At 30.8% G+C, this 25,428-nt stretch overlaps 3 protein-coding genes across 3 annotated transcripts; all 3 read left to right on the top strand.

Moving 5' to 3' along the window:
• Positions 8,076-8,568, top strand: LOC109330630. Its single transcript, XM_019564883.1, has one exon. The coding sequence runs from the start codon at positions 8,078-8,080 to the stop codon at positions 8,357-8,359; it is 282 nt and encodes a 93-aa protein (XP_019420428.1). The 5' UTR covers positions 8,076-8,077; the 3' UTR covers positions 8,360-8,568.
• On the top strand, positions 11,291-12,830 carry LOC109331860 (phenolic glucoside malonyltransferase 1-like). Its single transcript, XM_019566628.1, has one exon. It carries the CDS (start codon positions 11,344-11,346, stop codon positions 12,772-12,774), a length of 1,431 nt encoding a protein of 476 aa, XP_019422173.1. The 5' UTR covers positions 11,291-11,343; the 3' UTR covers positions 12,775-12,830.
• Positions 19,678-23,831, top strand: LOC109330472 (replication factor C subunit 2). Its single transcript, XM_019564662.1, has 7 exons — positions 19,678-19,962; positions 20,159-20,265; positions 20,695-20,796; positions 20,890-21,085; positions 23,070-23,198; positions 23,275-23,469; positions 23,554-23,831. The coding sequence occupies exons 1-7, from the start codon at positions 19,813-19,815 to the stop codon at positions 23,662-23,664; spliced, it is 990 nt and encodes a 329-aa protein (XP_019420207.1). The 5' UTR covers positions 19,678-19,812; the 3' UTR covers positions 23,665-23,831.

Below are 25,428 nucleotides of genomic sequence, written 5' to 3'. Positions count from 1 at the left end.
ACATAAAGGTTCATATGATTTTATTATCATCCCCTTTAGTTATGCCTTCATAAAATACTTAAAGAACAAATATAAACTCTACTTTATGAACAACATAATAAAAGCTCGTAACTTTCTATGAAGTATGAGAAGAAGATGAAGAAGAAACATAAAAGACTACCTTAGTTTGTATAAGAAATTTAGTGTAAAAATGAGAGAATGGGGTGGGGTATTTATAGGAGAGCACCGCCCTCATCAAATCATAAAATTTAATACAAGATAAGTAGATTTAGACTAGCATAGGTGATGTGTCTAATGATGTTGGAGTGAGAGGATTTGTTGAGTGATTTTGAGGTACAAATTAAGGCATTAATGAGTGAAATCTATAAGATTTAGTATGTAGATTTTGTGAAGTGACTCATGCGACGCGACGACTTCGGCGAAACGTGCGCAATTAAAACCATGCTCGAGTAGCCAAAAATGATCGCCCGATTTTACTTTACGATTGGAACTTTGAATTTTGGCATTCCGAGTGAAAATATTTTAGAAAATAGTTATGGACCAAATCAGGGTCTATATTGACTCGAAATGTGATTACAAAGCCAACGGCGCGATCGGAATTCCATTTCGAGTTACGGAACTCAAAAACCACTTTTTGAGCCGTACCGGGTGAGATTCGACCCCGACAGCAGTCTGAAACCGACTGTCTCCGAAAATCATGAAAATTTACCACCAATTGGAAATAGAATTACAAGACTAAAACTCAACTAGAGTTTCGTCTAATTCTTTACCGAAAATTCCCAGAAATTCATTTTCGAAAATATAATTAATAAAAACATATATTTTCAAGGTAGTAAAATTCGCGGTGTTAAACAAAGGAGCGATAAAAGTGTTTAAATGTAGTATAATCTATTAAATAGTTACATTATTTTCTCTATGAAATCGATTAATAATCGATCATGTAGCAGTAAAACTAAAGAAGTTCTTACATGTAATTTATTAGAAATCAATTATCTTTATTTTAAAAGTGATAATTCATTATAAATAAACTTTAACCGATTAACTTGTACAATTACATAGTTTCAATTCTTCAATTGCATGTTTCTACCAAAACCAAACGTTTACCTCTTAACCTCTCAATCATTCAAAAATTGATATCATAAAATAGTCAACCATTAATTCCTCAAATCACTACAAATACTTGTGTTTCTATCCTCATGTTCCTACATTTCTTCAACTCTATACAAATATCTAATTTCTTGAAACCCTAGAAACCCGATCTTCTCAATCGATTATTCAATATTCGTTATCGATTAAACCATGAATGAGAACAATAAATGAGAATAAAACACATCGCAAGTGGAAAATCCTTTATGGTAAAGAAGATGTTAAGAAGATCTTGCTCTTTATCTCAGCTAGATTTTGATGAAGATAACAACATAAAAAAAGAAGAAAAAAGATTGAGAACTTCAAGACTTAGAAGCATGTTCATTAAGGGACCAAGATTAAACAACTTTCTAAGTTAGGTACTTCTAATCGTAAGTTTTTTTACTTAAGTAATATCCATATGTTGTTTTTCGAAGTTCTTGAAAAGGTTAACTTAGTTTGAAAATCATTTCAAAAGGTTGAAAACAAGTTTTCAAGAAGTTGAGTAACAAGTTACTCGAAACTGGGTAACAAGTTACTCGAAACTGGGTAACAGATTACTCGAAACTGAGTAAACAAGTTACTCGAAACTGGGTAACAAGTTACTCAAAACTGAGTAACACTTTACTCGAAATTGACTAACCAATTACTGGGATAGAGTAATCAGTTAGCCAAAACATAGTAATAGGTTACCAGGTGAAAATAAGGCATATGTCTGATTACTCAATCGAGTAACTAATTATTCATTGGACAAAATCTTTGTATAACCTATTACACCAAGTAAGTAATCAATTATTCATAGTTGTTATAGCCTTTTCAGATTCAAACTGAAACAATGTTTTCTAAAATGAATCAATGCCTCTTCAATTGACTTCTAGCTCTTGAAATGGATACGTTGGTTGATTGGAAGTATTTAAACACCTTGAGTATTCAGATCCGAAAAATATATTTCATACAACTTTTACATAAAATTGATACCCACATTTTGCAACAACTTAAGCAAATTTTCTGATTTCTTGAAAAGTTGTTAAACTATTTTCTGAAAAGTTTTCTGCACTTGGTTTTCATATGAAAAACTAGAGCATTTATGTGTTACTTATTGTGATTGACTTACGAGGATTGAAAATATAAGAGTTATAATTTATAGCAATCCTTAGTCCTAGATACAAAGTTCTTCATCTATTCATTTGTTGTATTCACCATGGTGTGCTGAAGGGAAGAAGTGAAAACGAGAAGTGGTGTGCTTCTCGTGGTAATATTTGTGAGTGATAATCTTAGGTAAAGTCTTGGTATAAGATTTATAAGATTGACTCTCATTACATAGTGAAAGCTCTTGTGGTTTGCAAGAGGAATGAACATAGCCTTCAGTAGATACAAGGTGAACTAGGATACATTTGTGTTATATCTTTTCCCTCACTTTTTTACTTTCCGCATTTTGATTGTTACTAACTTAACTCATCTATTGCATATATGTGTTTATCTTCAAACAAGTTGCCAAAATTTGCATAAAAGTTGCAAAAAACAATAAAACTAATGCACTCCCCCTCTTAGTTTGTCATATATACTTATAAGTTAAGCAGGAATGTAAGGTGAATGTGCATGTGGAGCGAGTGGGTCTAGTTCTTGTTATCAAATAGGAGGAGTTCTTGACCAATGCATTTTTCAGAGGTTCAAATGAAACTAGGACATGACTCATTCTTCACAAATGAAAAAATGCAGCGTATGAAGCATTTCAAAGATCAATGGCTAGAGACTCATTGATTATATGATATGAACTGGCTTATCAACAAGGGTTTGAATTCGCTCATGATCTAGCATCTCAAGGGATAACTAAATTTTGCCAACTAAATGGTAGTGCCTATCCTGGAATTGCTATACATTTTATGTGAATCTTACACAAGGTGATGGCATCAAGAAGGAAAACCTTTGAAATTTGGACATACAAAGGTAGATCATTGATTGATTCACTATTTCATCGTCTACATTCCCATCCTAATGAAACAAAGCAATGCTCAACCCAATGATAATAATTTCAAAATATTTATGTGATCAATAATAACTTTTAAGTTCATTGGCTTGGCGTTTTAAATGTAATCCTAAGAAAATGAAAATCTTCCATATTCTATCTTTTTTTATCGAATCATTGATCATCTTAGGATTAATGTTGCCGATGAAATAAGCATTTCGACCTCTCATAGTACTGAAGAGTTAGACTTCCCTACTTTGAACACTCACTACGCTATAATAACAAAACAACAACGTTTTTTGGACGTTTTCTATGTGAGCGCAGTAGTACATAAGGTTATATTTAACAACGTTGTTTGAAGTGCTGTAGAAAGTAGACAATATATCTCCTATACATTCTATCAAACACATGACAAGCAGGTCCAACTCCACCACATTTACAATAGATTTGTTAAATCACCAATGACTTCGGCTACATGCAACCTTAACCGATTACAAATTTATAAAATAACATATGAGTAATTAAATTTTGCGCAAATTGTTCATTTTTTCTCCTCCAACGTGCAAGTCCTTACAGAGTGTTCTTGTGTTCCTCAATGATCAATGTAAGCTGCAAATACAAATAAAAAATAGCATCCTTAAACAAATTGCAAAAGTTATAAAAAATACAAAATTAGCAGCAATTGAGAAAGAAAATTTACCATTGTACTCAAACCATGTGTTTTAAACTAGTGAACCATAGCCAAAAACCTAGAACGTCATAGCTGCATAATTTCACAACAAATAAAGATCACACTATTAGTGAAGAGAGAAATAAATGAGCTAAAATAAGATAACGATATACCTTATGCTTGAAAAGAAAAACAAAAAATCGATAACTTGCTTGAAGAGAGAAACTAAAAACAAAAGAGAAAAAAATGTAACTTATGGAGAAAAAGAAAAGTAAGAGAAATAATAAATCGAGTAATATGTGTATTATTGTATGAGGTTTTGTTTTTGAATTTGAAAATATTTTTGCTCACTAAACCAAGCATTTAAAAACGCTTATTGAAGAAATATCCTTAAATGTATGAAATATGACATTTAACAATGTTTTCTTCAATAAACACTATTAACGAAGGTTTAGTAAGCGTGTTCGTAACATGCACAACGGAAAATAATTCATGTATTTGTGTTATAATATGCATACACTATAATAAGTAGACAAAAATGTTTGTAAAAATATCCCAGGAGACTGTGATGGCTATCAAAAAAGTTCTCCTTCAAAAATATGAAGCTCCTACACGCATATCCACACTAAGACCAATCCTTGTTGTATCAACATTGAATTCGTTGACCAAAATTCAACTCAAAATAAAATTATAATATTTCAAACAAAACCAAAATAAAAGGATTAAAAGAAAGCAAAAATATTTCTTTTTATATTGCCTCTGTAACTTACTACAATCTGAGTTACCTGAGTTTTTGGTTTATAATATATAAAACCAAAACCTCATTCAATCCATTTAGTGTCAATTAACAACTCATTAATTTAGTATAACGTTTTGTTTTTGGTTTTCAAAACTTACTATCAGTTTTAAACATTTGAAATATTACAATTAAGTATCACTTAATTATATTGTAGATGACTGAATAAAATTATTTTTATTTTTTGTGCTAGAAAAAAATACAATAATACTCCACTTAAAAGTAAATATACAAAATTAAACTATTTAGTTTCATCAATAATATTTTCTCGTCCAACAAAAATCAGAACACTCGTTAGTGTGTCCTCATATGTTCAATACTAAACTGGTAGTAAATTAACTCATTAATTTACTAATCAATAATAGCATCTAGCAACACTTCTTAATGACCAGATAGAAATGAAGTAATAATTTTTACTTTAGAACCATTAGAAGATTAATATAATATTTCATTCCATCTTTACAGCTCTTTGCTAACTCTAGAATATGATATATTTGTCAAACTCTAATAAGTTAACACGTAGTGAATGACTTAAGAAACTCATTTCTTCATTCATTCAATCCCTTTGGCCAAGGTCTTTATTTATATAGAGCTCAAACTCATTACCCTGAGTTGATGGATTCTTTCTCAATTCATCATTAATCCTTCAAGAATTTAATTATACCCAATAATCATTCAACTAACACCGTAAGACATTAGGTGTCCAATATCAAAACATAATAAATAACTTGTTAATTACTATGATAATTTCAAGTCTAATGAAAATATATATTTTTTCTTCATAAGAATATCCTATTGACAATTCAAAGATAATATATTAACCATTAGAAATTCTTCTTTGAGTCAGTTCAATTATCATATCTCCATATGCATCATTTATATGTGTAGTTTAATAAATGAGATCTATTAATCTTTATCTAATAAAGATCATTACATATATATTGATCTATTTGGATTAATGATGTCATAAGCTCAATAATCATATGATCAAGAACAATTCGGATTAAAATTATAAAAGATTTATTTCTCAGTATTATAATATTTATTACAATAATAAATCTATAATTTTAGTCGAGGAGATTTCATATTAATTATTTTGACAAACAATGAATATGATATTAAGATAATAATAAGTATAACTTTATTATTATAAACATGACAAATTGTTTCTTGGACATATGTTATATCCCAACAATCTCTCACTTGCACTAGAGTCAATCAGTCATGCACCTCATTCTCATCTCTCACTTGTGCTTATCAAACTCTTTTATGCCAAGTGTTTTAGTAATGGATTTGCAACATTCTCTTTGCCATCAACCTGTTGTAGCTTAACATCACCATGTTCAATGATTTCTCTAATTAGGTGATATTTTCGCTATACATGCTTATTCTTTTGGTGCGATCTAGGCTCCTGTCCTTGAGCAATAGCTCCATTATTATCACACAATAACATAATTGGTTCATCCATCGAAGGAACTACATCGAGTTCAGTTAGGAGGTTTTTTTTATCCAAATAGCTTCTTCAGCAACTTCACTTGCTGCTATATACTCTGCTTCAATAGTTGAATAAGCTATTGTCTCTTGTTTAGAACTTTTCCAACTTATTGCGCCTCCATTCAAGGTGAAGACATAACCATAAACTGATTTGACATAATCCTTATCTGATTGAAAACTTGCATCGGTATAACCTTTTAACTTGTTCTATTAAACACATTCAATAAACCACATATCCGGTATAACCACTCATGTACCAATATGAATATATAATTCCACTACTGGTTCATTTAAGTCAGATATTGTATTGATTGAATATAGATATCTAAGGTACATCTATAATTTCATAAAGGAAAATGACCTATAAAGATAATGGTAAGTGATTCAATTATTTGAATGTTCAATTTTTAAATAATAGAATTAAATAATTACCTCAATCAAATATGTTCAACTCCAAATTATAATATCTAACATAAATTATTATATTTTATATTTATAACATATAAATTATACATTATAAACAATAGGAAAGCGGATTAACAGAACGAGAGTGTCTATCAACATGCACGAGAGCGTCTGTCAACATGCTAGTAAGATTATAAAGAGAGAAAGGGAGACCAAAACAATTTCATTATAGAGGAAATTGGTATGAAGGAAAAAATTCATTGAATAGTTCATAGAAAATCTTTTTGACAAATTTTGTCCAAAAAATTTCCAATCTTATGATGAATGTATTTTTTTTTATTTATAGGTAGAAAAATTTATATAAGCCTATGTTTTTTTTTATTTTTGTAATAATATAATAGATATAAATGCATAAGAAAAATAATTGGTTTGGGTCTGAAAGCCCACATTAGTTGAGATTGAGTCCAAACATGAAGTCAATTACAACAAAATTGAAATCCATTATGTTGTTTCATTATCATTACTTTCTTTGTTGTTGGAGGAAGCTCCTTCCCTTGCCCAAAAGGTATACCCTTTTCTGTTCAATTGCATTTCTGTACATATACTGTTTGTTGAAATGCCTGTATGAATGTTTTTTTATATGTCAATTTCTCGTGGGTAAGAGGATTTGTAGGCAGATTTAGTACGAGAATTCTATAATTAAACACTGAGGTCTCTGCTGATTTTAATTTTTAACCTGTTAATTTGTGTTGTACCTTAAACGGACATGGGTTTGAGGCCTTAGCTTGTCTTTGTACTTGTTCATATGTTCATATAGTTAATCACTTTTTGGATTTTAATTCTTGAATTTTATGAATTCATTAGTAATTTTCACTCATTTCTTTCTGTTCTTTATTTAGTTAATCTAAGCTGAAATTGGAAATCCATGCCAGACTGCTAGTATGCTATTCTAATCCCAGTTTTATACAATGATTCAAACTTCTATAGAAACAAAGCAAGCTTTTTCACATAAGGTGGGGTCGGCTAAATTGATCAAACAAAGTAATAAGTTATATAATAAATCAAGTCTGCAAACAAATCATTAACATCTAAAATCATGTTCCATACAAACTTTTCATACTAATGGCATAAAATTGAGTGGTTCAATTGACTGATAGTATTTGTTTTGTCTCTTTAATAGTTCTACTTGAATATGTGAAAGCCATTAAAGTGTAAATATATGCATATATGCATATAAAACATGAAAATGGATGGTTAAATGCATGTGGCTCCCACCTAGTGGATTCTGGAAGGTAGATATACACAACTTTACCTTCACAAGTGATGAGATTGTTTCCAAGATTTTATCCCAGAGTAACAAGGCAAGCAACCTTGCACTGCTGAGGTTAATATGCTTACGGAGATACCCGATTCAAGATTAGAAAGATGCATATTTGTATGAATACTTACAGGTAATTGACATTGATTTGGAGTTAGATAATATATTTTTGATCTTCTAATACCCCTTTTGTTGTCTTTGGTTACTTTTCAGTTATGGTGTCTTTTTGTAGTGTCAGTGTACCCTTACCTAATGAACCATCTATGACCTTGTTTGTTGTCTTTAATTCCTCAAATTGCAGAGATGGAAACAGAATCATGTGAAACATTGCACCCTAGGCCCCTGGTGAAGGCCACGCTTCGCCTCGATGCAGAATCGTATTCTGTCGAGGCAAACAAAGGTTCTTTATTATCAGAGCAATTGGTATCATTGAAAGAGCAAAGCATGGCCATACTGAAGGAGTTCATAACAAAGCATAATGTTCCTCAGGATGTCCCTGATGAGTTATTAGAAGCTTCTTCTGAAGAAGATGATATTATTCCTGAGAAGCCTCAAGTGAAGTCTAAGAAGACTAAACTCACTTAGTTTTTGAATATGCCTGATCTTTCTGTGTTTTTCAATGTGTTTATGATTAAACATTTAGTTATTTATTCAACTGTTTGCATAGAATACTTTTTGGTGATTAACAGCTTTTGTGTAATAACTTGTAGCTCTATTGAAATGAGATTGTATCACCTAAAGTTTTTGTGTTGCTCTCTCTTACAGTTTAAATCACTTACACTTATGGTGATTCATTTCATGTTTATTTGATATGAATATTGTGTAATGAGTGTTATGACATTTTCTTAATATTTTTTGATTTTATTCTCTTCTTCTATATATTGTAAACTTTTCATGAGATTAGTAAAGAATGAGATATAAAAATCATTATAAGGATATCATTGGAGATGGCATAAGGAAGTGTTCAAGCAAGAGTTGCAAAATAATGACATTAAAAAATACATGAGTAAAAGTAATATTGCATTCATATTAAAATTGTTACTCCCTCTTTCTTAAAGCTTGATGTTTTGGTCTTTTCATTTTGTTTCAAATCACTTAATGGTTTAGAAATCCAAAACATTGGCCTTTTCACATCATATTTTTAAACATCAACCTTTAAAGAGTAGTTGAAGTAGAAAGATAAAAGGCATTTTGGGTATACTTCACCCTGTTTAAAGGTTAATGATTAAGGTTATGTATTAGATTAAAAATACTAAATGATATAACTAGTTTTCTATATTTTGTGTAAAAGATCTTCATTTTATCCTTATTTATTTGAGAGAGAAAAATATGAAGGAAAAATTAGACCTTATTATGATTCAAATAGAAAATAGAACTACGACTTAAGTTTGTAAAATATGAAAAGAATAGTTGAAAATATGGATCTTTAATTTTTAAAATAACTCAACCCTTAATGATGGAATATTGCTTGCCTGCTGTCTTACTTCTTAGTCCAACAAGTTAAAAGGAGTGAGGAAGAGAGAATAAAAAATAATATGATTTGACACTTTTATTTTCAAGATATAATAAAATGATATTAGTAAAGTGATGATTTGTTTATTTTTATTATTGGAGAGGATCATCTCTCTATTATAGTTAAGATCATATCCAATGATAAATAAATGTACATCTAAAATAAGAGAAAAAATAATATAATTTTTCACTTTTATTTTTAGAATACAATAAGGTCACACTTTTATCTTTATATATGTCAATATAAAAGTGATAACACCTCTCTATTATGAAAATGGATTCTCTCCATTATTGGAGGGTCCAGTACCTAATAAGATTAAAATATGTTGATTAAAAAAATGATGGTGAAGATTTTAAAATATCTTTAGTCAAAAAAATATTATAAATGATGAAACAAATCTAGACCTCACAGTCCAGTACTGACAATGTTGTGAAACCCGGCTCAAACGTCAAATTGAAAGAGATCTTATATTAGGTTTAAACGGTTAAGCTGTTTGATCTGATCGGGTGATTTCATACAAATTAATATTTTTATCTATAAATATATAATTATATATAAATGTAAACTTTTGTATAATTATTAATCATATATAATCACTTTGAAGTAACGTCTTTTCGTCTTTTTTAGGACTGGCGTAAAACAAAAAATTAAGTAGTGTTCCATTTTTTAATTTTGAAATGAACCGTCCAGTTTACTTCCTATATTAATCAGGTTTAAGCGGGTTTAACACGGTCGAATCGAAATTTCTCTGATTCAAAACGGTCCAACTATCATTCTAATAAGATAGTAAACTCTAGCCATTTTTAAGTTCGATCAATGGTTAAACCAGTCAAATTATCTAGTACGGTTCAGTTTTGATAACACTAAATATTGGACCCTCCCGTACTTGAGAGGATCCCTCCCGTACTCAACCCCTCTATTATTGAGGTATTTTCTTGTCAACACTTAGATCCAGTGTTGTTAAAACCGTATCGGTTATCAAAACGGTCAGGGTACTGGTATAGTGGTACAGTGGTTCAACCAGTGGTTCAACCAGTGGTTCAATAATTAAACTGCATGCCGGTTAAACCGGACATACCTACTTATATTTATATATATATAAACCTATAACAAAAAAAATTCAAATATGTAGATACTCAAATTTATAATCCATATTTATAATCTACTCAAAATTCACATAAATAAACAACTTTAAGTCTTTAACAAATTCAAAGTCTAAATTAAAAAACATATATCAATTTAAAAATATCACTTAACAACCACAAAATAAAAATAAATGACATAAGTTCACAACTCACTCTATAAAACAAATAAATTTGGAGTTTTAATATTTAACATCAACGAATCAAAGTTGTCTTATATGAATATTATACTTTTCTACCAAATCCTATTTCAGACCGTACTCCAAGATTACACAAATGTCACTGAAATTACACACGAATGTTAGGAACCAAAATGTGTAACCTAAGTATCCATTGGAAGCATGTGCCTTAAAGTATTGAAGAAGGGTTAGAAAGATGGATCACCTTCTAATGGGTTTTTTAGTTTTTTTTTAAAAAAATATGTGTATAAACCGGCCGGTTTAGTAAAATACCGTCTGGTTCACCGGTTTTGACCGGTTTTAATAATTGGCCGGTTCAACACTTGTACCGTACCAATTAGGAACCTGATTCACCGGTTTTCCAGTTGAACCGACCGGTATGGTACGATTTTTATAACTAGATCCAACAACCACGTGATGGTGTCAGATTGGGTGGCTTCAAATTTCCAAAAACAATATAATGAAAGACTCTGAAACGTTGCACATGCTTCCTACTTTTTGGTTAATATATTAATGTAAACGAGTAGTTGAGATCACCATATTTGGTAGACAAATAAATGCACATTGAATCTCGATTTAAATTCATATACTTTAAAATTCTAATGTATCAAAATTTATTTTACAAGTTGCATATTTGAGGAGCCTATAAAAACCATAACATTTTGTTACAATTCCTAAGCTAAGCAATTTATTAATTATTTCATAGGCCAAGAAATTTCCATTGCAACATTGAACATGGTTTTTTCCAACAACCCCATCATAATCCATGAAAACTTGCTTGTTTCTCCTCAATCTTCAACACAATTATCTCTTCCTCTCACATTCTTAGACTTGTTCTGGTTAAGATTTCACCCAGTTGAACGAATCTTCTTCTATTCTCTTCCAAATCATTCACATGACCCATCTTTTTTCTTTAACAATATAGTTCCAAATCTCAAAACCTCACTTTCACTCACCCTTCAAAGTTTTCTTCCTCTTGCTGGTAACATTATTTGGCCTTCACATTTACCTAAACCTATCATACAATATAACCCTGGTGATGCTGTGTCATTTGTTGTAGCAGAATCTAACGTTGACTTCAACCATGTGTTACAAAACTCACCACGTGATGCTTCAGAATCACGTTTTTTGTTACCTAACTTGGATTCTTCAGATTCAACTGCTTCTGTTGTTTCCATGCAGGTTACTCTTTTTCCAAAAAAAGGGTTTTCTATTGGTATCAGTGCACACCATGCTGTTGTTGATGGAAAATCTTCAACTATGTTTATCAATGCTTGGGCTAATATGTGTAGAAGTAGTGTTGAAGAATGTCCTTCATTCTATTTGAAGCCGGAGTTAGAGCCTTTTTTTGATAGAGATGTTATCAAAGATCCAACTCAACTAGATCTTTTACTTGCAGATAATTGGACTAAAGACCCTAATGATGCTACAAAGAAGAAAAGAAGCTTGGAAATTCTATCATTTGTGTTTAAACCAAAAGTGGAGAATTCAGTTCGTGCAACATTCAAGATCACTTTTAAGGATTTGGACAAGTTAAAGAAAAGGTTGTTATCAAAATGGAATGAAGTGGTGAATGATGATGAAGTAGTAAACGATTCTTGTTCAAAGCCAGATACTTTATCATCATTTGTTGCTATTTGTGCTTATGTATCAACTTGCATGGCTAGAGCAATTCAAGAAGATGAAAAGAATGAGCAAAAAAAATTTGCTTTTGGATTTGCAGTTGATTGTAGGTCAAGGTTAGAGCCAAAAGTACCTGAGAACTATTTTGGTAATTGTGTGAATCTTCATGTAGTGGATGCAAAGCCAGAAGATTTTACAAAAGAAGATGGGTTTGTGATTGTTGCTAAGAAGATTCTAAGTAAAACAAAGAATTTGGATAAGGATGGTGTTCTTGAAGGAATGGATACATTGTCTTCAAAACATGAAACTAGGGTTAGGTTAGGAGTTGAGTTAATTGGAGTTGCAGGGTCAAGTAGGTTTAGAGTTTATGAGAATGATTTTGGTTGGGGAAAGCCTTCAAAGGTTGAGATTACTTCTGTGGATAGAGGTTTAAGCATTGGCATTTCAGAGAACAAAGATGAGAAAGGTGGACTTGAAGTAGGGTTGGTTTTGAAAAAGAATGTGATGGATATCTTCACTAATTTATTTCATGAAGGGCTATGATTCAAATGTTGGTGGGTTTTTTGTTTGTTCAATCTCATAAAACCTTTCAATTTATTCAAAGGTCAATTACTTTATGAGGAATTTTATGTTATTTACTCTTTTTGGTATCTACTCCCTTTTATTTTGTGGTTGTATCAAATTTGGTATCATAGAAAGTAATATATTTCTTTTTTAGTATTATCAATGGTATCTTTTCACCGTTTAGGTAAAAATGAAATCAGAACAAAGTAGATTTTTTAAATGATGTGGCAATATATAATTGACCAGAACAAGATTAAGGATACCAAATTGGGATATGTGATTCTCATCTGAATAAGAATGTTGAAGAAAAAAGATGTTAAATAAATTAGTATGTGTGAGTCATAACATTCATCAAATATTTCTTTGGGTTGAAGTTACATACTTACCAAACCTCTTTTGTTGTCTTGCTATGACAAATCAGAAATAAAAGTTTTTTATTGAGTATACGATTTTTTTTATAAGCAAAGATGTATTAGAAAACAGTACAAGGGGTGTTAACCCAATACAAAGAAGATTAACGAGTGATCTTTTTAAAGTACATAGAAATACAACAACTAGGATCGTTACACCAATTTATAAACAACAGAGGGGAAGGTCCTATTTTAGCAAGAAACCAAGTCCAAGATCTAGCTTGGATCAAATCCTTAATATGCAATAAACTAGCCTCCTTACTAGAAAAAACCTTATCATTTCTCATTAACCATAAGGACCACATCACAGTAAACCACACCATCCTCCACAAATTAGACCCCTTGAATTTTCTACCAAGATCATCATGAGAATTCAGTAACTGTACGCAGATTTGGAGCAGGTACCTGAAGCCATGAGGAAACTCTTTCCCAAACAGATGAAACAAAATCATAGGAAATGAAGAAATGATCCACATATTCTTCATGGGAGAAACAAAAAGCACAGTTGATATCACTATCATAAGTAATAATATTTCGTTTAAATAACTCCACTCTTACAAAAAGACGACCTATAATTAGTTTCCAAATAAAATAATTTTTTTTGATGGCACACAATTAATCCATGCTTTAGACTATCAACTTGTTGCTTAGTAACTTTTCTTTTCCTTCTTCATTTGGTTTAACAAAACCTTTTCTTGACAATTTTTCCATATTTGCTAGTATTGTTAAACACAACTCAATCAATTGTTTCCACATGGCAAATTTTCATCTTCAATTGAACATGAAAATAGTTGTTTAAACTTGATTTGCTCATAACTTACTGCCATTTTTTATACAACTAGCTCTCATATCAATTTTTGAGAATTAAAATTGAAATTGCCTTATAAAAAGAAATGTTATTGGAAGAAAATATACATAATACATATAAATATATGTATTGAGTAAACAATGATACACCCAAACACTTTAGCTTTTGTTAATAGCCAACCTACATACTTAAAATAACATCAATTTTCTAAAATTTCCCAAACTAGCTAGAGCTTTTCTATTTTTCTCTCTCAATCTTTGTTTTTTACTTCTTGAAATTGATAAAACATGATACAAGCTTCATATTTATACAAGTGAAAGTTGTTTGATATCACATTTTTAACATTTCAGTTATACTAATCCTTATACCTCCTGACAATGGGTATATAACTCACATCCTTACCAAAACAACTAATAAACACTTGATGTCTTATTAAAGATGGCTAAAATAGTGTACAAGTTATCAAATTGAACAAGCAATCTTCTAACTTTTAAAAACTTATTATCAAAGCTTTTGACTCTATAATAAATCATGTACCTTCTAGACTAGTTTAATTTCCAACATTTTGTAAGATCCATGGCACAAAATTAATAGAAATGAAGATATGTACTCTAGGAATCCCATTATAGAGTTTAAAGATAGTGAATTGATTGTAGAAAATATTCTATGCACCGAAATTATAAGATAATTTTACAACCTTTTTATATTATTTCACATAATCTATTATTTATATATTAATTTTTTATCAACTTTTAAATTAGAATAATACATATGAATGATGGAGATGAAAAAATTTATATTAATATTATGTAAATATTAAATTATAAAATTTAAGATATTTGTATGCACGTTTTCCTATGTTAATATGACAAGGATATGATATTCCAAGCTATGTCATGTACGATCGAAAATATGTCATGTACCATTGAAAACATGTCATGTCAATTAAAAAAATTAAACATTTATTATTTTTCAATATTTACTTCAATATCATTAATATGAGATATGATTTGAAACATAGTTTAGGATAATAGACCTTGTAGATGCCCTAAATGAATGTTGAAATATCTAGATTAGATACTACCATTAATTGGCATCTTTGAGCTTGGCAGGCTTCTGATGTGCTCAGACCATGTGCACATTACAAGTCCCAAGGTGGTCTGGACTAGTCTCAATTTGTTGAGTAGTGGTATATAAATTAGAAGGTGTGACATATATCACATGGTGCATGACCATGCAATCCTGACCGAAGCTGATGGATCACACTTGGTGTGTGACCGAGCAAACCTAACTGAGGTTGGCGAGTCATATTTGATGTGTGGCCCTGAGCCTCGGTCAGAGTAATGCCAACCCAATGTGCACCAAATTTCTTGCTTATCTTCATTATAATAAAATTATATTTTCAAGTATTTGAATATATGTTATTGTGAAACTAGTTTTTGCAACAAATAGACTTGGTTATAATCGATTATGAGTGGTTGAAAACTAGACTATGACTTAATGTTAATTGATTAACCAACATAGAATCATTATCCATTCAATTTCAGAAAAAAGAAAGTTTTCAAGAACCCACTTTAGAGAGAAACTTATACTTAAAGAAAAATTGTTCTTCATTTTGAAATTTCTTACATACATCTCTAATCTAAACCATGTTTTCTATGTTTAGATTGAAGTGGTTAAAGTTATTTAAGAGTTGTTAATGCGTAATCATTGTTTCAATTTTTAGACATATAAAGTATGAATCATATAGAACAAAATCAAGATATTTTTGTTAGAAAAGATAGAGAAATTGAGAAGTATATATGGAATCTTCTTGCAATATAAGAGAGGGAGAAGTTTCAATAAGTTAGTTTCTTTAGAGTTTGTGGGGTATTAACATTCATAGAGGTAAAAAAACTAGATTATGATTGAATCTAAATGTGTGTTATAAATAAACGTTGATTCTCCGTAGTGGAAAATCCCCGAGCCAGAAAAAGAGACCAAATGTAGCATTGATGGATTGGTATGAATGAGGATAAATTCCACGAGTTATTTCTAAATAATCATAAACTCTTTAAAGCTTTGATTTAATGTGTTTGTGTTGATTACTTTCAAGTATTTCATTATCCATTAATATTTTGATTAAAGGCTTCATAATGGTAAAGATATTGCTTCCTTCTTGATTTCATCCAATTCAATTTATATTCAGTTTTGTGCTCATATTTGGTTAATAATCGACTATCAACCAATTATCAGAAGCATATTTGATTTAGCACTTTTTGCAATCGATTATCAACCAAATAAACTAAAAAAGTTGTTGTATAATCGATTAGCTTCGAAAAATCAATTTTTTGTGTGAATTAAAGCATTAAAGTAACCTCATGCCTATTCAACCTTCATTTATTTATAGGTGTTTGTAGAGCCCTTGTTTACCTAATAAAGGAAAATGAACTCCACCACTTTTTTACTATGACGTGAAGTATATAGGAAAAGATAATAAAATGAAGCTCACATGTAGAGTTGTGGAAACAAGCTACAAAGTTGTTTCGAGCCATCTTGCTTTGAGATAAACAGATTTAACTTATATTGTAACTACTAAAATAATGTCTAAACCCGCTTCAAAGAGATAGCAAGCTTATTTTAAATAAAATACATTAGTTTGTAACAATTAATTTAGTATGATCATTTGAAATTTTCATACATTTGATAAATTTCAGAGTTTTATACTTCAAATTTACATGAAAGTAACACTAAAACAATAACACAAAAATAACAACAACAATAACAACAATATCAACACATAAATAATAACAACAGAAAAATGACAGCATAAAAACAACAATAGTAAAAACAAGAAAAACAATAGAACAAAACAAATATTTACATCTTTAAAATTAATAACATGGTAGACCTACACCCGACCAAGCTAACATAAGTAACATTATAAAAGGGGCTCTTTCGGTTCAAATTAGAAAAAGGATTAGATCTAATTTGAGCCATAATTTTATTCTTTAGAGCCGTTATGTTTTACAAGCTTATTCATGACAAATTAAAGTGAAAAAGAAGAGAGTCGCTATTGTACGGGGAAATATAACTAAATCCAGAAGGAGAAAATTAAGAATCACATGGAGACATGAATAATTATACAAGTGTAACAAGTGAACTTTAGTCACATATGTATATAATTGGAATGATATTTTAGAATTTTTCTCTTAGAGGTGATTTTATTGTTTGAGGGTTAAAATAAATTTCAAAGCTAAAACATTGACCCAACGATAATAATTTTTTTTGGCATAGATGGGTTTTTGCATATAATACATACATATATATATATATATATATATATATATATATATTTAAAAAATAAGCTTAAAGTTGGTGTAAGTTGGTGTACGAATATATTTTACAATCTACTTCAATAATAAATTTGACTTATTCTTATGAAAAACACCAAAAAATAGAAGCTCTTCCATACTTATTTTCTATTAAAATGTCATTCTTATTTACCCTTAATGTTATCTCATTTCTTAATTGCTCTTCCAATGACGCAATTTTAAATATTGATTTTTATATTGTGGTCTAATTTTTTTTTTTTAAATTTTGTTATGAAGTAATAAACTTTTAAAAACTTTATAGTAAATTATATATGATGCTAATACATTTTAAAAAATATGTATTTAAAAATTATCTAAAAAATTAAAATTTATCACAACACAAATAAATGATCTTATGTCATTTTATGTAATTTACTATGTAAAAAATAATTTATCTACCTTATATTACCTAAAAGAAATATACTAGTTTATATTCATTTTTTAGATAAGATACTCAAACATAAATAAATTATAATTCATATAATCTTATAGTTCTAAACTAAAATTAAAACATAATTTAAACCAAATAGAGAGTGTTAACAATCACTAATTTTTTAATTCGAATAATTCCCAGTTTTTTTTGCCCTATCTGATGTAGCCTGACATATATGGTCGGCCTAAAGTTCCTAAATCATATTCTACCAAATAGTATAAAATTATTACTTTATGTTTTTTATCTTTTACTTTTAAATACATGTTAACTTTTTATTGGATTGAGACACAATGAGATACAAAATATGATCCTAATCTATCTATCTATTACTACATAATAAACAAAGCTCCTCTTTGACAAATGTCAATCTCTCACAATATTTTTTCCCTCCCAAAACATTTCACGGGCAAAAGGTAAACTAAAAGTCCACAACCTCTATGTATCAATAATAAATGCACATGTCTAAATCTAACAACAATGTATATCTATTAAAATCTTTCCTCTTAACCAACATGCGTTGGTTCAAGTGGTACATGTTTGATTCCCCTTAAACAAGGTATTGGATTCGAGTCTTGTGGATGAAAAAATGTCCACTGGGAGAGTTAGTCCCACGTACCTGTGGATGTTCCTGGCTCGTACATGATTGCCTCCAGTGCGAGGATACATATGGGAAAACAAAACAAAACTTTCCTCTTAAATTGTTCATTCTCTCTCATATGTACATTTTTATGTTTGGAACATATCTTATGTCCTACAATATGTATCACTTCATGTGTCATAACTGTTATTAGTTGAAAAATGCATTAAATTTTAAAATAATTATTAAATATTTTTCTGACCAATCACAACTCATAACACATGGAGTGACACATATTATGAAATAGGATATGTGTTATCTCCCATATTATATCTCATATTAATTTCTATTTGAATTCTTTTTCACATATGGTGTCTTTTTATTTTTATTCTTTTTGGTTTCATTTTATTATTTCATTATTATTCTCTCTCTTTGTGATTATCCTTCTCTTTCTCTTCCAACATTTCTCTTTAAAGTATATTTTTAATGATTTTATTGTTTATTTTATAGATTTGTTCCTTAAAGTGCCTTTTTTTTGTTTATGTTGTAGATATGTTTTTATTCTGTATATCTTATTTTATTTTTCATTGATTTTTTGTACAATTTTTTCATTGATCTTATTATTTTATAGATTTGTTCTTTCTACAATTCTCAAAATCGGAATTGTCATTTATTTTTTTTATGTGTTTGAACATGTTTTGATCACGCGAATGCACGAATAACATGTATGTTCTTAACAATACGAATATATGAGTAATATGCGTATTTTTAACCATGTAAATGTACGAGGAATATGTGTTTTTAATGATACACATGTGCAGATAACCTGTATTTTTAACCACGCGAATGCACAAGTAACATGTGTTCTTAACAATACAAATATACGGGTAATATGTATGTTTTTAACAATGCAAATGCACATGTAATATGTGTATTCTTAACTATGCAAATGTACGATTAACATGTGTGATTTTAACCATACGAACACACGGGTAACATGTGCGTTGTTAACAATACAAATATAATACTAACATATGTGTTTTTAACCATGTAAATATATATGTAATATGTGTTATTAATTATGCGGTAAAAATATATTGCTATGTGTGAATACACGAATAACTTCCTAGTTCACCATTAAAATTAAAATTGAGAAAATATTTTGGACAAATTCCCTCCAAAACACATTGGGGGAATATACGGACACTTAAAATAGATTTGCCACTTCATGAAATCTCAACGCTTCAAAATATTTTAATTTATAACTATTTGTTGAAGAAAAAAAATACTGCATTCCATTCTCACCCTAGGATTGGTTAACGCACCAGAAGTCCAGAACAGATCCGGGTCAGGGTTTGAAGGGTTTTTTCCTGTCTACTACAGTGAAAAGTTTGAGTAACGATTAGGTAAAAGTGTTTGTGATATCGAAAACAAGCATGGCATCCTCATCATCAGTTAGCTACGATGTGCCATGGGTTGAGAAGTACCGTCCCAGCAAGGTCGTCGACATTGTCGGTAACGAGGACGCTGTCTCAAGGCTCCAAGTCATCGCTCGTGATGGCAACATGCCCAACCTCATTCTCTCCGTTCGCATCTCTGTTTTTTTTCTCTTTCTATTTTATTTAATATAATGTCGGGAGTTGGTTTTTGGAGGGGAATGGAACATGCGAAATGGTTGGCTGGGTGCTGTGAAATACATTCCCCTCCGAAAACCAACTCGCGAGAACATAACTCGTTATTTTTTACTCGAATTTCTGATTATGTTATATTGAACTATTTTAGGGTCCTCCTGGAACTGGGAAAACGACTAGCATTCTCGCTCTTGCACATGAACTTCTTGGACCTAATTGCAAGGAAGCTGTCCTCGAATTAAATGCATCTGATGACAGGTCCGTTCTTCCATTTTCAAATTATAGAAATTGGGGTTTATGTTTTGTTGGTACTACCAAAGGTATCCTTCACTCTACGAGTAAGGAACTAACCCCTTTCGGAGTGCGTGATTGCTCTTCTATCAAGTGTGTTCACAAGAATCGAACCTTGATCTTTTGGTCTTTAGGGGGATCTAGCATGACATTATATTACTAGACTAACGCCTGGTTGGTAAATTATAGTTTATGTCTTCCTAATTTAATGGGATAGAAAATAAAATGGAGGTTCTATTATTTTGTGTTATAAATTGAACATAGTGGAGCATGGAATTAAAAACAATAGAACTTTTTTTGTTTCACTGAGAGAGGGTGGAAGCAAAGAGAATAGATAGAACATTCCGTTCCATTTATATGCTAAATAATTGTGATTTTTGGCCTAATTTTTTGTAGAGGAATAGATGTTGTGAGGAACAAAATCAAGATGTTTGCACAAAAGAAAGTGACGCTGCCTCCTGGCCGACACAAAGTAGTGATACTGGATGAAGCTGACAGGTAACTTTTGTGGTAATTTAATCTGAGTTTAACAAAAGAGTGTGCAAAATGTTAATAATTCTGTTATTTGTTTTTTCTTATTTTTCGATGCAGCATGACATCAGGAGCTCAGCAAGCCTTGAGAAGGACTATGGAGATATACTCTAATTCTACTCGTTTTGCTCTTGCATGCAACACGTCGTCTAAAATTATTGAACCGATTCAGAGTAGATGTGCCATTGTGCGGTTTTCACGATTATCTGATCAAGAGATACTTGGCCGCCTCATGGTAGTAGTTCAAGCTGAGAAGGTAACTTTATTTTCTATATTTTTATCATCTTTCCTAGGTTGAAGTTTGTGGTATTCCTTTTCCATGTTAAATAATTGCGAAGGCTTGCTTAATTAGAACTACAGTAATTTCATCTGCATTGTCAAACTAAATAGTAGAGTTTTCAAGGATTGTTGCACCTTTTCTGTCCCATTGCTTTCTAGAATTCAGAGAATAGTCCTATTTTAGCTAACAATATAAAGAACTTCAGAAATGCCATTAGTTGAATTTTGGCGTCTTTCATGTTTTTAGAGCATATAAAGAATACTGATTTGAATGTTCATGAAACTGAATGTGACATTTGAACATATTGATTTCCTCCATGTCCACAGACCACAAACCTTTGGCTTATTTGTCAGGCACTAGCTGGATAGCCTAGCAATAAATCTTTTTGGGTTAACATGAAGGGGCCAAGGTAATGAGAAAATGAGGAAAAAGGAGTACCTGTACAATCATGAAGAAGCTGCATAGTTAACTTTTCTGGGGGGATTTCCAAACTCTAATGCCCCGATCCTGCTGAATGCTAATAATAGCGACAAGCCGAAACTGTCAGCACACTGATTTTCTACAAATGTTGCCAATTTCGATGCACTAGCCTCTTTCCTTGAGAGTCTTGATGGCTCTAATTAGTGTTCTAGTCATGGGGTTTCTTTAAGCCCTTGCCATCATATGATAGAGCTAGAGTCTACTTAAAAATGATTTTTCTGTAGCCTAGAGCCCGTGCCATGTTCAAACTGTCAAGGCATCCCAAGTGTCAATCATAAATGCAAAAGCTGAAACATGTTAAAGAGAAAATAATTTATCCGATTTTCACAATGGTAGCACAGTAGACCACCACAGCCTTCCATAGTGTTTCCACTTTTCCCTTTTTACTACCGCCATCACTATTGATTCCTAGCCTGTCATGGTTAGGAGGAAATCAATCCACCTGTTTGATCAGCACACTGTTGGTTGATTATTGAAACATTGTAAAAGTATTGTTCCTGGCTATCATAAAGTGGTTGGCCCACCACCAGATTTATCGCCTTGGAAGGACTTGTTTGTCTTTGGAAATTCTCAACAAAACTACTTTTCTTCCTCCAGTTCCACAAAAGCCAGATTGCAGCAGCACACACACACAATTCCAATCACTAGTCTCAGTGTATGTCTAGTTCTCTTTCAAGTTAACATTAATAATCCACTCCTTTAAATTCTTAGTAGAGAATGTTACTCTCTTGGAATCTTGATAAACTCATTCAAAACAGTAACAGCCAAGTGGTAGTCTCTTAGAAATCGCGGCACTGTTTCAGTATGATGCTTACAGAGAGAGCAATTAGCTTGAGCTACTCAATTTTTCTCTTTTCGTGTTTAGGCTTCCATGAGCCATAAAAGACTATCATCGGTACATTTGTGATTTGTTTATGGTAAAAATACCACCCTCGGTATTCAAATCCATGGTGTCAGTTTTAATCATTTTTTCACAGTAAAGTTACAATTCTTTCATTTAGGTGAGCAAATATTGTCACTTCCTCCATCCACCAAGGAGGGGTGACAGTGTCAAACTTACCGAACTATACTTGAGGGAAGGGCCGCTACCAGAACATCCAATTTTCAGGAACCACCTTCATTGACCAAATAGATGTCTTTTGTTTCAAGGGGGTTATTGGTAGGAAGTTGCACATAATCTATGAGTTTCAAATTATCTCCCAACCTAAAATCAACCCAGAAACTGGTTGTTTCATCCTTCACCGCATCCTATAATTATTTGTATGGAGAGTTTGTGGAAGGTCCAAATTATTCATGTGGACTTGGAGAATGTCCAGTTATGAGTCCGAGATATTTTACAGCATTTTACCAGGGCCATCTTAAAGCATATAACTCTCATATTCTAAAATATGTTCGATCTTGCTTGGTCGTGTTGCTGCTATGTGATGTAGTAGTAATATGCTACATGGTTATAAAACTGATTGAACTGCTATTGTTGAAGGTTCCGTATGTTCCTGAGGGCCTTGAAGCCATCATTTTCACAGCTGATGGTGATATGAGGCAGGCATTGAATAACTTGCAAGCAACATTCAGTGGATTCCAGTTTGTTAACCAGGCAAATGTTTTCAAGGTTAGAATAAATATGATTTGTTATTTAGATATCCTCACAATTTACCATGGGTTTCATTATAATCTGTTGCTTTCAGGTTTGTGACCAGCCGCATCCATTGCATGTGAAGAATATGGTGCGCAATGTGATCGACGGGAATTTTGACGGGGCTTGTTTGGGTCTCAAGCAACTGTATGATTTAGGATATTCTCCAACTGATATCATCACAACACTTTTTCGTATAATAAAAAATTATGACATGGCTGAGTACCTGAAACTGGAATTTATGAAGGTATGTATGTTTATATGTTTGCCAAATTTGTAACTTTATTTTACCGAGTTTACGATTGACATGGTTTTTTTCTTCAAATTGCAGGAAGCTGGGTTTGCTCATATGAGAATTTTGGATGGAGTTGGTTCTTACCTTCAGATGTGTGGTTTGTTGGCTAAACTTTCTCTAGTTCGTGAAACAGCTAAAGCTGCTTGAGTAGGTCCCTAATGCAGTTTAGATATGTCTTCATTTTTAGCTTTTTTGATAGTCAGAATGTTCTGTTGAAATTGAAGGACCCTTTTTATTCCTTAAGTTCAAATGCTTAACTGAGTCTGAGACATTATAATGTTCTACCTTCTATAAATATGTTATGTTTTAAAGCTTGGGTCAATAGTTAATTCACTTTTCTGCACATATTATCTGTGTGTGATTTATTTATGTTCATGCATTATTTTGTTGAACATGTTTTGCCAATCACGACTGGGATTATGAAAATAGTTGAAAGGGAAATCATGGAACACGTATCACAATCCCACGTCACTGTCGTAAAAGTCTTTTTAAGTTGACATGCGTGCCTATCGAGTCCTTATATATAACCTTGGCACCATAATCTTAAAGGAGAGTCTCTTGATTTTTCTTTCATGAGTATGGATGACAATGCGCACTACTTGGACCTGCCCCGTTCTATCATTCTGGGACTTGGACTCATGCGGATATTTGATGGCTCTGCTACTTGTGGGGTCTTTGGGTATCTAGCGAGTGGTACCAAAAATTTAGAAAATATTTAAAAATTATAAAAAACTTATAGATTTGTGTCCATGTTTCCAATTATGTTATTTTAGTCATTCAAAATAAGAAAAACAAATAATAATAATTATAAAATATAATTAAAGACAACTTAAAATTATCACTGAAGTATAAGTTCTTTTAGGAAATAATATAATTTAAAACATAATAATAGAACATATCAAAGGTGATCTCTCTACTAGCATAATATTACATCATAATTATGGATTAGCAAACATTATGGAGAAGTATATGTTTAATTATGTTATTGTATATAGAAATCGTGGGTCTAGGTACCTATTTCTGGTACCTCATTATCCAAACTTGTACATATTCAAAATCAGGTTTTAAAATCTTTGGTCCAACTACTTGTGAATTCAAAAAATACAGACTCAAATTCAACATATGCTTTTCATTATAATTTTTAAATCTATTTAAACTATTATGTTTTCAAAGAATAATGCATCTTCTTTGATTTTTTGGGTACAAAATCTCCATCTTTCGTCTTTTATCACATTGGGTCTGTTCAACAAAACTAAAATTGTAAGCTTGTAGTTTATTGTTCCGAAAATAAATACAAATTTATAGTTGTGTATGTGGTTTATTAAACAAAGTTGTATATAAAACTAGATGTGGAACTAGCTTAAGATTATTAAATGACTAAAAATGACATCTAATATTTATTTAATTATTTATTAATTAGAGTATTTAAATAGCTAGATAATTAAAAAATATGTAATTATTAGTTATTTGCTAAAATTGTTAGAAATTTTATAATTAGATAAATAAGTAAATATTAGTAATTTGATAAAATTATTAATAATTAATTCTATCCACTAATTATTAATTTATAATTACCTCTTTGTTTAGTTACTACATTACTTTATAATTATTAGTAGGAATTTTAATGTGGAGTAATTGATATAATTTAATAAATTTTAAAAGGGTAAAAATAATCAGTGAATGGTTGAAGAGTTCTTTCAATTTTTATTGACCGAACGACTCTAGTAGTTGAAAGCATAAAGACATATTGAATAACAATTTTTGATGAAAACAAAGCAAGAGTTCATGACAATAAGTAAACTAGGATGCTTCACATTCTCTTAGATTAAGTTTTATATTGCATTTTGCAATTTATAGGTCTAAAATGAATATGATAGAATCTTAAGTACCATAAAACTCTGATGTCATTAA

This window comes from Lupinus angustifolius, chromosome LG17 (assembly GCF_001865875.1).
Source record: "Lupinus angustifolius cultivar Tanjil chromosome LG17, LupAngTanjil_v1.0, whole genome shotgun sequence".
Lineage (NCBI taxonomy): Eukaryota > Viridiplantae > Streptophyta > Magnoliopsida > Fabales > Fabaceae > Lupinus > Lupinus angustifolius.
Note: the sequence above shows the minus strand (reverse complement) of the source record. Positions and strands in the feature narration are given on the sequence as shown.

Excerpts from the sequence above, each read along its gene's own strand:
- LOC109330472 (XM_019564662.1), top strand. The coding sequence starts at position 19,813 with ATGGCATCCTCATCATCAGTTAGCTACGATGTGCCATGGGTTGAGAAG. Across the intron at positions 19,963-20,158 it reads TGCCCAACCTCATTCTCTCC|GGTCCTCCTGGAACTGGGAA; the intron begins GTTCGCATCTCT and ends GAACTATTTTAG. Across the intron at positions 20,797-20,889 it reads ATACTGGATGAAGCTGACAG|CATGACATCAGGAGCTCAGC; the intron begins GTAACTTTTGTG and ends TTTTCGATGCAG.
- LOC109331860 (XM_019566628.1), top strand. The coding sequence starts at position 11,344 with ATGGTTTTTTCCAACAACCCCATCATAATCCATGAAAACTTGCTTGTT.
- LOC109330630 (XM_019564883.1), top strand. The coding sequence starts at position 8,078 with ATGGAAACAGAATCATGTGAAACATTGCACCCTAGGCCCCTGGTGAAG.